Source organism: Biomphalaria glabrata, chromosome 8, assembly GCF_947242115.1.
Source record: "Biomphalaria glabrata chromosome 8, xgBioGlab47.1, whole genome shotgun sequence".
Lineage (NCBI taxonomy): Eukaryota > Metazoa > Mollusca > Gastropoda > Planorbidae > Biomphalaria > Biomphalaria glabrata.
In genome coordinates, this window is record NC_074718.1 from 32,220,621 (window position 1) to 32,236,832 (window position 16,212).

Genomic DNA, 16,212 nt, shown 5'->3' on the forward strand with positions numbered 1-16,212 from the left:
ATTCAATGCTGTTTAGACTCTTGGTGGAAGATTGATTCAATACTTGTTTAGACTCTGGGTGGAAGATTGATTCAATGCTTGTGGAGGCTCTGTGTGGAAGATTGATTCAATACTTGTTTAGACTCTGGGTGGAAGATTGATTCAATACTTGTCTAGGCTTTAGGTGGAAGATTGATTCAATACTTGTTTAGGCTGTGTGGAAGATAAGATTCAATGCTGTTTAGACTCTTGGTGGAAGATTGATTCAATACTTGTTTAGACTCTGGGTGGAAGATTGATTCAATGCTTGTGGAGGCTCTGTGTGGAAGATTGATTCAATACTTGTTTAGACTCTGGGTGGAAGATTGATTCAATACTTGTTTAGACTCTGTGTTTAAGATTGATTCAATGCTTATGGAGGCTCTGGGTGGAAGATTGATTCAATGCTTGTGGAGGCTCTGGGTGGAAGATTGATTCAATGCTTGTTTAGACTCTGTGTGGAAGATTGATTCAATGCTTTTGGAGGCTCTGCTTCCCAAGGTTCCAAACAATTCACCAGAAGCAGCATGAGCAACAAAAAAAATGTTCTGGTTAGTCTTAGGGATTTTCTGTCTGCAAAATTCTATACAGCTATAATGCTTAGCAGTAAGAAATAGTTCCCCTGTTAAAATACTGTTTCCTCTTCATTTTTGTTCTGGCAGGCAATGTCTTTATAGAGGGCATGTATGTTCTTTAGTCATTTTTGTTTTTTAATATATTCAACTGTCCTTTTTAAAATGGGAGCATAATGGAAGTTTGCTAAATTGTACTGGATTAATGAAGAAAATACAAGAGATGTTCCCTGCAACTTCTTCACTTCAGGTATACAACTTATCTTCTACTGATAGTTTAAATATTGAATGTGAATTTCATATTTAGATAGTCTCTATCAATTAGTATTTTGTCTTAATTAACCCTTTCATTTCTACATCCTATTTTATTTCTTTGTTTTGATAAGAGTTTATTTCTGGAAGTGGTCATGGATATAAAATGCTTCCAATGGCATGCGTCATAGCCTCTGAAAACCGGGCATGAGGGGCTTATAAGCCTTGACTGGCTACCCACCTAGGAGAAGGAAAACTTAAAATCTCCGCTGCCTTGCAGCTATACCCAAACATGAAAAATGCTTCGCGAGGAAAAATCAGGAGCAGTCGATCCTTTGGCATTTTGTAGCAGTGATACACCTTGACAGAGCTTGCGACTGTATCGGCACTTACCATACCATTGGAACATTAACTGCGTGGAGAGGGGTGGGGCTGCCTTGTGGGCGAGAACGTTTCGACCATGGCTAATGCACATTTCTAGGAGATGATCCATAAGTAATGCACATTTCTATGAGATGATCCATAGGAGATGCACATTTCTATGAGATGATCCATAAGTAATGCACATTTCTATGAGATGATCCATAAGTGATGAACATTTCTAGGAGATGATCCATAGGTGATGAACATTTCTAGGAGATGATCCATAGGAGATGCACATTTCTAGGAGATGATCCATAAGTAATGCACATTTCTATGAGATGATCCATAAGTGATGAACATTTCTAGGAGATGATCCATAGGTGATGAACATTTCTAGGAGATGATCCATAGGAGATGCACATTTCTAGGAGATGATCCATAAGTAATGCACATTTCTATGAGATGATCCATAGGTGATGAACATTTCTAGGAGATGATCCATAGGAGATGCACATTTCTATGAGATGATCCATAGGTGATGAACATTTCTAGGAGATGATCCATAGGTGATGAACATTTCTAGGAGATGATCCATAGGTGATGAACATTTCTAGGAGATGATCCATAGGAGATGCACATTTCTATGAGATGATCCATAGGTGATGGACATTTCTAGGAGATGATCCATAGGTGATGAACATTTCTAGGAGATGATCCATAGGTGATGAACATTTCTAGGAGATGATCCATAGGTGATGAACATTTCTAGGAGATGATCCATAGGTGATGAACATTTCTAGGAGATGATCCATAGGTGATGAACACTTCTAGGAGATGATCCATAGGTGATGAACATTTCTAGGAGATGATCCATAGGTGATGAACATTTCTAGGAGATGATCCATAGGTGATGAACATTTCTAGGAGATGATCCATAAGTAATGCACATTTCTAGGAGATGATCCATAGGTGATGCACATTTCTAGGAGATGATCCATAGGTGATCAACATTTCTAGGAGATGATCCATAAGTAATGCACATTTCTAGGAGATGATCCATAGGTGATGCACATTTCTAGGAGATGATCCATAGGTGATGAACATTTCTAGGAGATGATCCATAAGTAATGCACATTTCTAGGAGATGATCCATGGGTGATGAACATTTCTAGGAGATGATCCATGGGTGATGCACATTTCTAGGAGATGATCCATGGGTGATGCACATTTCTAGGAGATGATCCATGGGTGATGCACATTTCTAGGAGATGATCCATGGGTGATGCACATTTCTAGGAGATGATCCATGGGTGATGCACATTTCTAGGAGATGATCCATGGGTGATGCACATTTCTAGGAGATGATCCATAGGAGATGCACATTTCTAGGAGATGATCCATGGGTGATGCACATTTCTAGGAGATGATCCATGGGTCATGCACATTTCTAGGAGACGATCCATGGGTGATGCACATTTCTAGGAGATGATCCATGGGTCATGCACATTTCTAGGAGATGATCCATAGGTGATGAACATTTCTAGGAGATGATCCATAGGTGATGAACACTTCTAGGAGATGATCCATAGGTGATGAACATTTCTAGGAGATGATCCATAGGTGATGAACATTTCTAGGAGATGATCCATAGGTGATGAACATTTCTAGGAGATGATCCATAAGTAATGCACATTTCTAGGAGATGATCCATAGGTGATGCACATTTCTAGGAGATGATCCATAGGTGATCAACATTTCTAGGAGATGATCCATAAGTAATGCACATTTCTAGGAGATGATCCATAGGTGATGAACATTTCTAGGAGATGATCCATAGGTGATGAACATTTCTAGGAGATGATCCATAGGTGATGAACATTTCTAGGAGATGATCCATAGGTGATGAACATTTCTAGGAGATGATCCATAGGTGATGAACATTTCTAGGAGATGATCCATAGGTGATGAACATTTCTAGGAGATGATCCATAGGTGATGAACATTTCTAGGAGATGATCCATAGGTGATGAACATTTCTAGGAGATGATCCATAGGTGATGAACATTTCTAGGAGATGATCCATAGGTGATGAACATTTCTAGGAGATGATCCATAGGTGATGAACATTTCTAGGAGATGATCCATAGGTGATGAACATTTCTAGGAGATGATCCATAGGTGATGAACATTTCTAGGAGATGATCCATAGGTGATGAACATTTCTAGGAGATGATCCATAGGTGATGAACATTTCTAGGAGATGATCCATAGGTGATGAACATTTCTAGGAGATGATCCATAGGTGATGAACATTTCTAGGAGATGATCCATAGGTGATGAACATTTCTAGGAGATGATCCATAAGTAATGCACATTTCTAGGAGATGATCCATAGGTGATGCACATTTCTAGGAGATGATCCATAGGTGATGAACATTTCTAGGAGATGATCCATAAGTAATGCACATTTCTAGGAGATGATCCATAGGTGATGCACATTTCTAGGAGATGATCCATAGGTGATGAACATTTCTAGGAGATGATCCATAAGTAATGCACATTTCTAGGAGATGATCCATGGGTGATGCACATTTCTAGGAGATGATCCATGGGTGATGCACATTTCTAGGAGATGATCCATGGGTAATGCCCATTTCTAGGAGATGATCCATGGGTGATGCACATTTCTAGGAGATGATCCATAGGAGATGCACATTTCTAGGAGATGATCCATGGGTGATGCACATTTCTAGGAGATGATCCATGGGTGATGCACATTTCTAGGAGATGATCCATGGGTGATGCACATTTCTAGAAGATGATCCATAGGAAATGCACATTTCTAGGAGATGATCCATGGGTGATGCACATTTCTAGGAGATGATCCATGGCTAATGCACATTTCTAGGAGATGATCCATGGCTAATGCACATTTCTAGGAGATGATCCATAGGAGATGCACATTTCTAGGAGATGATCCATAGGTGATGCACATTTCTAGGAGATGATCCATAGGTAATGCATATTTCTAGCAGTTGATCTATAGGTGATGCACATTTCTAGGAGATGATCCATAGGTGATGCACATTTCTATGAGATGATCCATAGGAGATGCACATTTCTAGGAGATGATCCATAGGTGATGCACATTTCTAAGAGATGATCCATAGGTAATGCATATTTCTAGCAGTTGATCCATGGGTAATGCACATTTCTAGGAGATGATCCATAGGTAATGCATATTTCTAGCAGTTGATCCATAGGTGATGCACATTTCTAGCAGTTGATCCATGGGTAATGCACATTTCTAGCAGTTTATCCATAGGTGATGCACATTTCTAGCAGTTGATCCATAGGTGATGCACATTTCTAGCAGATGATCCATAGGTGATGCACATTTCTAGCAGATGATCCATAGGTGATGCACATTTCTAGCAGTTGATCCATAGGTGATGCACATTTCTAGGAGATGATCCATAGGAGATGAACATTTCTAGGAGATGATCCATGGGTAATGCACATTTCTAGGAGATGATCCATGGGTAATGCACATTTCTAGGAGATGATCCATGGGTAATGCACATTTCTAGGAGATGATCCATAGGAGATGATCCATGGGTAATGCACATTTCTAGGAGATGATCCATGGGTAATGCACATTTCTAGGAGATGATCCATAGGTGATGAACATTTCTAGGAGATGATCCATGGGTAATGCACATTTCTAGATGATCCATAGGAGATGATCCATGGGTAATGCACATTTCTAGGAGATGATCCATAGGTGATGAACATTTCTAGGAGATGATCCATGGGTAATGCACATTTCTAGATGATCCATAGGAGATGATCCATGGGTAATGCACATTTCTAGGAGATGATCCATAGGTGATGAACATTTCTAGGAGATGATCCATGGGTGATGCACATTTCTAGGAGATGATCCATGGGTGATGCACATTTCTAGGAGATGATGTCTGAAGGAAGCCATATATTTTGTTTTTGTTCTTGTTTTTACAAACTTTGTTTCGAGTAGTATTTGATGATGTTCACATCGATCTCAGGTTCAGTGACAGTGGTTCTACAATTATGTACTATCGCCTACGATTTCAACCTTCTTAGTTTTCCTTTTTCCTTTTTAAAAATGTATAAGGTTAATGTCTTTAGAAGCCCAAATGGTATTGAAGCTTATCAAGTTGTGGGCCACATAGATCCTAGGTTACTTCCATCATGAATAGCTTAGTCATCATGGGTAACTTGGGTCAAAACTCTTAGGTCATGGCTCTATTATGTCGTAAGTCACTTAGATCGAGGGCTACATCGAGTCCTGGTTCGGTTGTCATGGGTCACACTGGGTCATTACTCTTTTTTTTTTTTAAAGATGCTAAATATTTGTTCAATTACATTAGCATGATTGACTTATGTACACTACAGCCAATTTTATGAACCTATCAAAAGTACCTTTTATTAGCATAGCATACATTTTCACACACACACACATACTTATTCTTCTATTAACTTTAGGCCTTTCTATTACGCAATCACAATAAACACTTAAACGTTTTAAGAAAAAGCTTTAATGAATGTCTAAATGACATTTGCCTAGAGCCGAACTAGGGACAAAAAATAGTTCGGCGGCGGAAGGAGAAATCTCCACCAATAAAAAACCGGTAGTACCTGCACACAGACTCGGCAACCCTGGCAATATCTGTAATTCGCTTAGGTTATAGGTAGGCCAAATAAAAGTAATTATTTCATTTTACAAGTAGTCCCGAAAAAAAATTAGCTTTTGTTTACATCACCTCGATTAGATCCAAAATGTATATTGGTTTAAAATTTCTTTCATTGTTTTTATTTTTTTTTTTTATTTCATTTCTGTCAGCGATATCAAATGTTTTAGCTCAAGACGCCCTGACTTTAGCGACAGGCTTCTTAGAACTGGCTATTTTTTTTTTTTTTTTTTTTGTTCATTTTGATTGGCATGAAGCAGAGAGTAGAAATGTTTATTTCGGTGTATAGCTAGAGGATGACGAGCGGCGATCAATGTATCCGTTGTACGACACTTCAGTAAACTGCTTGCAATGAGAGTGTAAATCTAGATTAAAGGCGTTTTGCTGCGAGTTTTAGTGTTCTTTGGCTTGGCTGGTTGGCTCATTTGTGCTTTTTTCTTGATAGCGAGCCCTGCAAACATTTGTGCTGTGGTGATTGGATAATTCCTGGAAGAGGTTGTGGTGACCTTTGAGCTACTTTTACCTGACGTAATCGTAGTACTAGATCGGGTCAATGACGACTTGTTGCTCATGTTTTTAAGAATAGATTTCGGTTGCTGGTTGTTGCAGTTTGCAGCGGTGAACGATTTGGTTCCCGACGCGCAATTTTGCTTGGATGGCATTGTTTTGGCTTGACGGCATATTGAACCATTGCCCCAGCTGCCCAATGCTGCCCCTAGGTCTTGCTCAAAGCTTGCTGACCACGCGTTCTTGACCATCTCTGGTGCCCTGTGGAAGGAAGTTTGTTCCGCAGACATGCCGGACCTTTCCTGAATCTTTTCTTCCGTCGATGCTGGCTTGTATGGCTGATATTTTGATGGCTTTGTGATTTTTTTTGGCTCAAGGTTGTTAATGGAATGTTGCCACATTCTGTTTAGGTCCTTGATAAAGTCAAATTCATGGAAGAAATCTTCGCTCATCCTGCTTTCGTTTGTGTTGACCTTTTTGCGCCCGTTGACACAGCCTCGAGGTGCAGATGCAATCCCAATCTGCTTCCTCTTAGCCGCCGCACTGTCCTTGCACACTTTCACGTTCGTCGCTGAGGTTGGGCGTGTGACAGCAGTTCTCGTGGGGGAGCCCCGACCAACATTAGATGTATTCATTTTCATGGAGGGCTTTAAACAAGACTCAACCTTTTTCTTTAGGATTGGTGCGGAATCTTTGATGGTCAGTTTTTTGTCCAGAATGTTGTTGTCCAAGTAAGTGCAGTTGTTGTATTGGTAGTTTTTGCTACCCGAATAGTCCCTCGAGGTATTGAAAAGCTGAGAGTCCACCGAAGAGCCTGTCGTGGTCACGTTGCGACTATACTCGTAGTTCGGCGCCGAGACCGACTTGCCCATGGCGTTTTGAGTTACTCCGGTGGACCAGCCCACCCTGGAATTGATCTCTGCTCGGTATGGGAGTGTTGAAGACACTGCAAGGGTGGGAGTTGAATAGCGCTTTCGGCTATCAAAGTCACTTGCCACGAAGGAGCTACTGGTGCTAAACTTGTACGGCTTAAGGTCATTGTATCTTGTGTTTAACGGAGTGGTGGCAATCATGGCGTCAATGTTCCTGAGCCTCTGCTTTTCCGCCTGGATAGAGAATCCTAGAGCGTCGGCCGCGCCCAACTGATTGTAATGGCGAAAATTACTGCCTCTGCCCGGAGAGTAAGAAGCAGACAACTCACTATTTATGCCAGCGGTGACTTTGTCGTCTGTTCGCAGAAGATCCGTTTGCTTGCCGAAATCAGTGCTGCTGTATTTCCCGGCGAAGTTGGTTGTGCTCTGGGTCAGATGACTGTCGAATTTCTTATAGTCTGTGGATGTTTGGTATGAAACATCTCCTGAGAAAGGACCCTGTTTTTCCGCTCCTGTGTTATAAGTAGAAGATGTTCTGGCTGTGTTTTGATATTTTGAGGCCATTGATAGATCTACTGACGTACCAAAACTCTTTTGTTCTTCCTTTGGAGAGCCTTCCGTCTCATTGTTTTGTGAACAATTCATTGAATTCGGATTCAACCCGGTAACGGATGTATCCTGCGTCAAGTTTTTAGCCAATTCCTTCGAAAACTGGGCATTGCCCAACTGATAAGGCGTCCCCATTTCTGGTTGTGTGGGGTTTAAACCCGAGCCGAGACGGGAAGAGCCAAAGGAATCCAGCCCATACGACATAGATTTGGCATTTTCGTTATTACCCGAAACGTTGCTATTTACACTCATGGAAGACATGAATTGACCTGATTTGTAAGTCTGCGCTCCACCCGAGACTTTGATGCCGTAATCTCTCATAATGTCGTCAATAGTTCTCTCAGGCGCCTGCGCTTTGGAATCTGAAAAAAGTTCTTTGGACAGAAACTCGGACTGAATGGACGACTTTAACCTTGTAGCTAATAGAGAGTTGAACTGCACGTTCTCAGCATCTTCATAGTTGGTGCTCTCAGTGTTCTCTTCAGATACACTGTCGTCCTTCTTAGGACTTGTGCATGGATCTTGTGCAGTTTCGGGGTTGACGTCATTACTAGGTGGTGTGTTCAATGAAGCCCTCGGAATCGGATCAAACATGGGCTTGTGGTAATTGTTGGTCGTTGTAGTCGGCTTCGCGATACTGGTATCATCTAACCTTGAGGTAAGCTCTGGAACTGGCTTCGATTCGGGTATCGACATTCTACTCTTTGGGAAATGTCGCATAAATGATTCTAAATCAAATTTCTCTCGTGACGGATCTTGATCGACGAATAAACCTGTATCGCTTGGCATGTCGGAAGTACTCGATTCTCGCTGATTTTGAATCATGTTCAGCTTTGGATCATTGTTTTCTGAGGACATAATCTCAGAAGTTACCGTTTTGAAAGTGGATCCGTTGGAGCTAATGCTGTTCAGGTTAAAATCTGCTTTATCTACTGTAATATTTGTATCTTGCGTCGCTAAGCTAGGCACCCGGCACACACCCGAACTGGATTCTTTCAATTTGTCGGACTGATTGGAGTTCCCGCAAGGATATGCCGAACTATCAACTGGGCTGCTGTGGTCGCGGCTGTAGAGCGCGGCGGATAGTGTATCCGTGTGGGATAGGGTAGACAGGTACTCAACGCCGACCTGCCTGTTACTGAAACTGCCGCCAAGGGCTACGGGGTGCTGTGCGACCGAGACAGACATTGCTAAGGGTCCGACCAGGTGTCCACGTGGTGCTTCAGTACCGGGAGTGAAACGAGTGGGACGTTGAGCGTCCACGACGGAGCTGGCAGTTGAGGAGAACCTATGCGTCTTTACCGGATGCCACTAGAGAGAGGATTGAGGTTAACAAGAGCATAGTACTGTGTCTCCCGGTATGCAACTCCTGAAAATAAATCCAAAAGAAATCATAGTAAAAAGCTTTAAAATAATTGTTCACAAGTAGCATTCATGCGAAACATGACGTTTTGGCGCAGTCGTTTTAGAGAGGTGGATGTTTTAACGCAGCCATTTGTTTTTGTTTTTTTTTTTGGTCTCAAAATATTGTAGACATATATATTATATATCAATTTAATCATATCTTTCAAAAGATTGATTTCTGTTTATGCTTGTATATTTCTATTCTAATTGATTATTTTTATGTGTTTTTTTGTTAATGTCTTAAGAGTTTGACTTCTCGTTTGTTTATGTTACGTGGGTTTTAATAGTGTTCTGAAAGAATGCGGTTTATATTTGTGTGCTTGTCTGCGTGTTAGTGTTTCTATTCTCTATTTATACCTGCTTATATATCTTTTAAAGATAATTATTGTTTTGCGAAAGGCTTTTCCTTTTCAAAAAAAATCTAATTATGTTAATTTACATACAAAATCAAACTGTAGCAATAGTAGAAAAGAAAATCGATACAGTTAATTAAATACAATTAATACTAATAATCACACGTAACATTTGATTAGGAAAGGCTCGTAGAGAAGTGAGGACAAAGATGTTAAGTCACTGATTGAAAATTGATTTGGACCTGACCTAAGCTGTAATGTGATACCCACACGAGTAATTAATGTGCGGGGTGGGACTCGTGTGGGAGTGCCTTTGTTCTTTACCTAAAGAGACTCACGAGACCTGCAGTTTATAGGATAAGGGTATAGAAGGGAGAAGACTTTCATCTCCACTACATATCTATAGCATGTTTTAGTTTAGCATTAGTTAGTTTTTCAATAGTCAAACGTTTGTATTATTATTTTTTTTTAATAAAGTGAGTTATTTTTAAATAATCCGTCTTGTTTTTCGAATAGAAATATTCTTTATTACAAAACCTTGTGTATTTTTCTTTTTACAAATCGTTAGAACTCCTCACTCCAAAATGGCCAGCGTCAGAACAGGGGCCTAAAACCACCACCGCGCCAAAGAAAAGGATGCGCCGAAAAGTCGCGCACGGTCATTCATGTAATTAGGAATCGAGCGAAAAAATAATGAGCTACGCTGTTTGTGTGGCGGGACATGACTCCTCTAGATATACGAAATGGTTCCAGATAAATCCCAATTATGAATCTTTGAGCCGGAAAAAGATTTTATCCCGTGGTCAGGATGAAGGATTGGCTCTGCACTGACCCTTCTGCTTGGAAGCCCCCCCGTCAACAAATGATCATATAATCGCATCCGTTTGTTCATTGTTCAGTCCCCTTTGAGCCAATGTAATGGGTTCCCATATCCCATGCGAGGGCGGAGGCGAGCCCACTAATGGACAAACTCCAAATGCCTAAACTGTACCTTCGCGTTCCGTGTGTGTGTGTGTGTGGAGGGTCATCGCCGCCCTCATGAACCCCCACTGAGTGGACCCATGCCAAGCCAATCTTCCATCCTCACCATGTCCAAGTAACAGTGGTTGCTCGCTATGTTAGCCCTCGTTCTTGGCCTGTCCACTTTCCCGGGTGGGCGTTTCCACTTGAGGCGCCACGCTGAGGCGATGGAAGCTGGGATTCCTTCGGGTGGGACTGGACTAGAGAAGAGTGTAAAGGGGCGAGTGCAGGGCACGAGAGTTCTCTGAGTCAAAATTTTTAAACAATTAGGAATCCCTCTTTATTTGATTTTTTTTAAAATATACCCTAGTACTACTTCAACTATTTCAAATTGAACTGTAAAACAATGCTTTTAAATTTAGAATATTTATTTTACTAACTTGCAATTTAGGGCCCCGAAGAATGCAAAATAAGCTCATGAGAACTATTTTATTGGCATTCTTTTTAGAAGTTCCTATTTGCAATTTAAAAAAAACAAAACATTTATCAAATATTTAAACTGATTTAGAGATGATTGACTAGTTCTACGAGTCAAAACCATAGAGTAAATTCTAACATAGGGCACCTAATGGAACAAATAGATCACAAATCATGTTTGTAAAATGTTTGACATGTTTCGGATGTTCCTTCACATTCAAATCCTATCCTAGCCCGACTCTCCCGCAGGAGGACGGGGGTTAAAAGTGGGTGGGGCTCGAACTCATGGATCATCGAGACCACCGAACGACAGTCCAGAGCGTATGTGACCTCAAAGATGGTAAAAAAAAAAACTGGCTACAAAATAATATTTAAATGGTGCAACTATTGTAAATTGGAATTTCTTTGAATGAGAAACGGGTGTAGGGCAATCTATAATTAGACTAATAATTCAATGAACAATTTAAAAGTTTTACAAAAGAAGCCTAGCAAGAGTTATCCTTCCCTATACCAATTGTGACACAGAGACAACAACAAGAGATGAACAACGGAGTCAATAACAATCACGACAGCACACCGTTTGAAAGAATTTACTATTAAATCTACTTCCTAGACAAAACCTCCCGCAGGACGACCGTGGGTGGCAGCTGGAAGGGTATGAACCCGAGACCATCGAGACGACCACACGACCGCTCAGCGCGCATACCACACGACCAGGCAGCTCGTTAGCGAACATCACTTGGGCGCTTGTATACTCTTAATTTTCTGCAAGATGGTACCCATTGGTTTAGATGACTTTGTTTCATAAATAAATTCTGTAGATCTACTGAGTACTGTCCCCTGTTATTATTGTCTATAAACTGTTCGAATTGGGTTTACGTTTAAAAGTTTAAAAAAAAAAAGGTAAAACAAAAGAGATTGGTCCAGATCTCCCTGGCGCGTTTTCCTCTCGATCCAAGTGTTGTAAACGTCAACTAACATGTAGCACCAGACTGCTGGTAAACAACGAAACCGCTGTAGGCGTATTAAATCTTAACTTATATAACTTGAAATAACTTCTTTTGTGAAAAAGACTATACAGAACATTTATTACCATATAGACAAATTCAACTAGAGATAAAATGGAATCAATGTAGTAGACTTAAGTAATAATATAAAATGGTTTTCTAAACAAAATCTAACACTACAATAACAAGTCTCGCAATATGGAGTCGTCTGTCACCTCTTAGACCGCTGACGACAATGCCGTTTATCTTGCATCAGTCACAGCCAATCGCTAACCTCTTCCCACCGTCACCATAGAAACACACACACACACACACACTTCATAACGCCATCTAACCTCCATTGACAGATATGTAAAATAGGTAAAACTAAAAAGATTGGTCTAGACCAGTGATGCCCAAAATACGGCCCGCGGGCCAGATCCGGCCCGCGACGTGTCGGTTCAAAATATAGAAAATTCCCCCTCCCCCCCCCCCCCCCAAAAAAAAGGCTATGTTAGGGCACTCACTTTTTTATAATGGATTACTAACAAGGCATTTAACATGTGTGCGTTAATGAAATAGGACTATAGAATCTACTTGGAAAAGTGAGCAGATCTTGACTTTTTGTAGATCATGATACCATTGCTAGCCAACATGTTTGTGTTTATAAAGAAAGTGTCTGTGGCTGTTTTTTTTAAACAAGAACAACACAATATAAACAGAACTTACACCTTTTTTTGACAATTCAACTCTCCCAATAATTCAATGTAAGTACTAGATCCTCGGGTTTGAAATAAAATTTTCAGGTCAATTTCATTAAGTTTTTGTATCTTTTTCTATCATGTGGCCCGCGACACTAGTGTTGGAAATTAAAATGGCCCCAAGATTGAATGAGGTTGGGCATCACTGGTCTAGACCAACCTGGCGTCTTTTCCATCTCAACCATGTCCACCCAACCTCCATCAGAGAGAAATGTTTTTTTAAAAAAAAGGTAAACATAAACTACAGCTTTGTTTCTTTAAAGTATATATATATCTATAGACCCAACATGCTTCCGCAGCACAAACAAGTAGACACGAAACTATCTTCATCCATAAATTATCTTACTTTTTAATTCATTTCCCACCCTGTTCACTGGCATGCTTATATAACCATTGAAATAACCATTGACATTTTTTTTTATAAGAAAGCTGAGATAGGCCTAGGGGGAAAAGTGTTCGGACCTTAATCTCATAAACCAGCTACGCCACTGGTAAAAAATAAATAAAACTGAATTGATTATAATTTTCCAAATGATAAATTATTTGAGATCCAAACTCAAGTTTTAAAGATCTAGACTTACAAGTCTGCTTGCATAAAGACATTGAAGGTGTATACAAGATTAACTTCATTAAGATATACCTAGACTACACTAGGCATACAGATTGTAGATCTCTAGCCTAGCTTTAGAATTCTAGATTACTCTATATTTAGATCTAGGTAACTAGATCTACTAGGCCTTCTCAGGTATCTTTGGCCTACATCAAAAAATATTTAGGCTATTCTAATAATTGTATGGACAAACAGATATGTTATCTTATATGATCTTATCTTATATAAATGATAATATAGTTTTAAATAGATATCTAAACTAGAAAATAAATTGGTGTAATTAATTCATAGATAAGGTCTTCTCAGTCTTGATCTAGATTTAGATCTAGACATTCTAGACTAGAGTCTATATCTAGTTTAAAATGTAATCAGTTAGGTCTAGATCTAGATCTAGGCGCTACACTAGATTTAAACTAGATTAGTCTATAGATTTTGAATCTATAATGTATATCTCTATGTCTATAGTTCTACTAAATCTACATAGATCTTGAAACTAGACATGTCTAGCTCTATAAATTAAAACTAGACTTGATCTAAGGTAGATCTAGACTAGACATAGATCAATAGACTCTTATCTTCTATATTCTAGATTTAAAAAGTAAAAACTTGGAATGAACCAAGAAGAGGGTACCGAACGATCTCGATTCTACTTCGATTTCTGAAATCAAGAGAAAAGAGACAAAAAAAAAGAGAGATGTTTTTGTGGGTCACCTTACCACTTCTACGTGGGGTTAAATCGCATTTGATGTTACTTTTTGTTCTGTTTGGCATTATGGGAGCGTTTCCGGCGCAGCCTTGGCACCATGACGTTAACCAATGACGTAGGAGATATGTGGGTAGGTTTTCACACTTGTAGAAAACATTGCGCGCTTTAGTTTTGGCCAAAATAATATTAATAATAATAATAAAGGTTCGCGATTATCTGGCCAAATGATAATCTGCAGATTTATAATGACAAATCTTAATGTAAAGCTATTAGAGTAAAAGGAGCGGTCTGGGTGTCAGGGCTGGATTTAAGTAGGAGGATGCCCAGGGGCACGTTTTTTGTGGAGGCCCCTACACTTTTTCGATAGTGTTAATAAAGATCCACCTAAGAATGAACATACTTAGATCTAAATGCATGTTCTATTTTTAGAAAAAAAAAAAAAAAGAAATAGGTATCTTATAATTTAATCTCATTTTTTTTAAATATTTAATATGCATATTTTAATTTTTTTTAAAGTGTATATTTTTAATTTGTGGAGGATAAGGCCCTTGGTAGACGCACTGTCGCACTGTAGCTATATTTAATTGTTCCAAGCATGTTACAAGCGTACATTTCTTAATCACGATATTTTTCTATCTGTAATAACGAAAAAAAGTTCGAAAAAAAAATCAACAGTTTCTGACCCGTCGAAATTCAGAAATATTTATTTTCCGGGCATCTAGCTACGCCACTGATATGTAGTGGAGCGGATAAATTATGTTAGTAGGCAAAACTTGTCCAAGCACCGCCCGCAAAATATCGAGTTGACCTCTGTCCCGGGAAAGGCCGCCAAATCACGGATTGAAAAGAAAGAATCAATGTGGTCACTGTCCGCTGGCATTCTTCGCCGAAGCTTGGTTCTACTACTTGATGCCGCATTGTGTTGTCCTTTTTTGTTTTTTACAATTTGTGTTCTACTGCAGGTTTTTTAGCATTAATAAAAGCTTGAAATCGGCCTACACCTCGTCTGGTCATTTGTTCAATTCTGTGCCAATATAACGTCGCTACTCATCTTCTCCATGTTACAGAGTCTGTTGGAGTAACATCGTGCACTGTCAATGTATTGTGGAATCAGTGAATCCATAAGCAATGTATCACCAAGCAAGTGGTCAGTTCATGAGACTGTTGCTGCTCTTCTACAACCTTTGGAAGAAGTCACTCGTAAGTGCAGCTGCCATATTCTGTTGTCATTCCAGCCGAGTGGGGACAAAGGAGTTAAAAACAATGAAAAGAACATTACCTGAATCTTTGAAAAGCCGGTTGGAAGACTCGTCTGTACAGCATAGCAACACTGCTGGACACTCGGGTCAAGTCCCTCGGTTTGAATGACAATGCATGCGATGAAGCAAGGGCAGGAGTCACGTGAAACGCGTTACCACAATCCTGTTACAGAAAGTGTAACACCAACAGAAGACTTCACTGAATCAGTTGAGCCACAACCAAAGAAGGGGCGTTCAGCTGAATCCAGTTTGTAGGACTGTTTTGGTGAATCGGTGGCACAAGAAGAAACTAGTGGACCAACGGTCATCACAGCACAAATTTAAGCCAGCACGAAAAGCTGACCAAATACCTGAGTTAGCCATTGATTCGTCTCGATGGTCCCGGGTTCATGCCCTGCCTGTTGCCGCCCCCCGCCGTCCAGTGGGGGGTTCGGTCTAGGAAGTAGATTATCTTCAACTCTGAAACATCCGAAACATGTCAAACATCTTACAAACATTCAGCAAAAGTATGATCCGGTTTTACTGTGGAAGTCTAAAGACAGTTCTGACTATCTCTCTCTTCACCCCACCGTTACTAACGTTCACCTAATTAGCCAAAGGACCTGTATAACTCGGTTACGTGACACATATATGATAATATATTATCGCATCGAAAAGACTGCGTCATGGCTAGTTTTGAAGGGACTAAAACGAAGGCTGAATTTGGTGAACATGTTTATAAATATCAGTTTCTCTCTTTTTACATGGGAGCAAGAAAATGCAGACAATAAAAC

The 16,212-nt window shown here is 40.0% G+C and overlaps 1 protein-coding gene across 3 annotated transcripts; it reads right to left on the reverse strand.

Annotated features, from left to right (window-relative positions):
* Window positions 1–5,764: 5,764 nt before the first annotated feature.
* LOC106067328 (uncharacterized) lies at window positions 5,765–14,298 on the reverse strand. 3 transcript variants are annotated; one of them, XM_013226499.2, is made up of 2 exons: window positions 14,191–14,298; window positions 5,765–9,292 (listed from the first exon to the last, which is right to left on the reverse strand). In XM_013226499.2, the coding sequence occupies exon 2, from the start codon at window positions 9,109–9,111 to the stop codon at window positions 6,301–6,303; it is 2,811 nt and encodes a 936-aa protein (XP_013081953.2). In that variant the 5' UTR covers window positions 9,112–9,292; window positions 14,191–14,298; the 3' UTR covers window positions 5,765–6,300. The 3 variants fall into 3 exon arrangements, with proteins under 3 accessions (XP_013081953.2, XP_013081955.2, XP_013081954.2); XM_013226501.2 differs by having other exon boundaries at window positions 14,186–14,282; XM_013226500.2 differs by having other exon boundaries at window positions 14,106–14,251.
* Window positions 14,299–16,212: the final 1,914 nt, after the last annotated feature.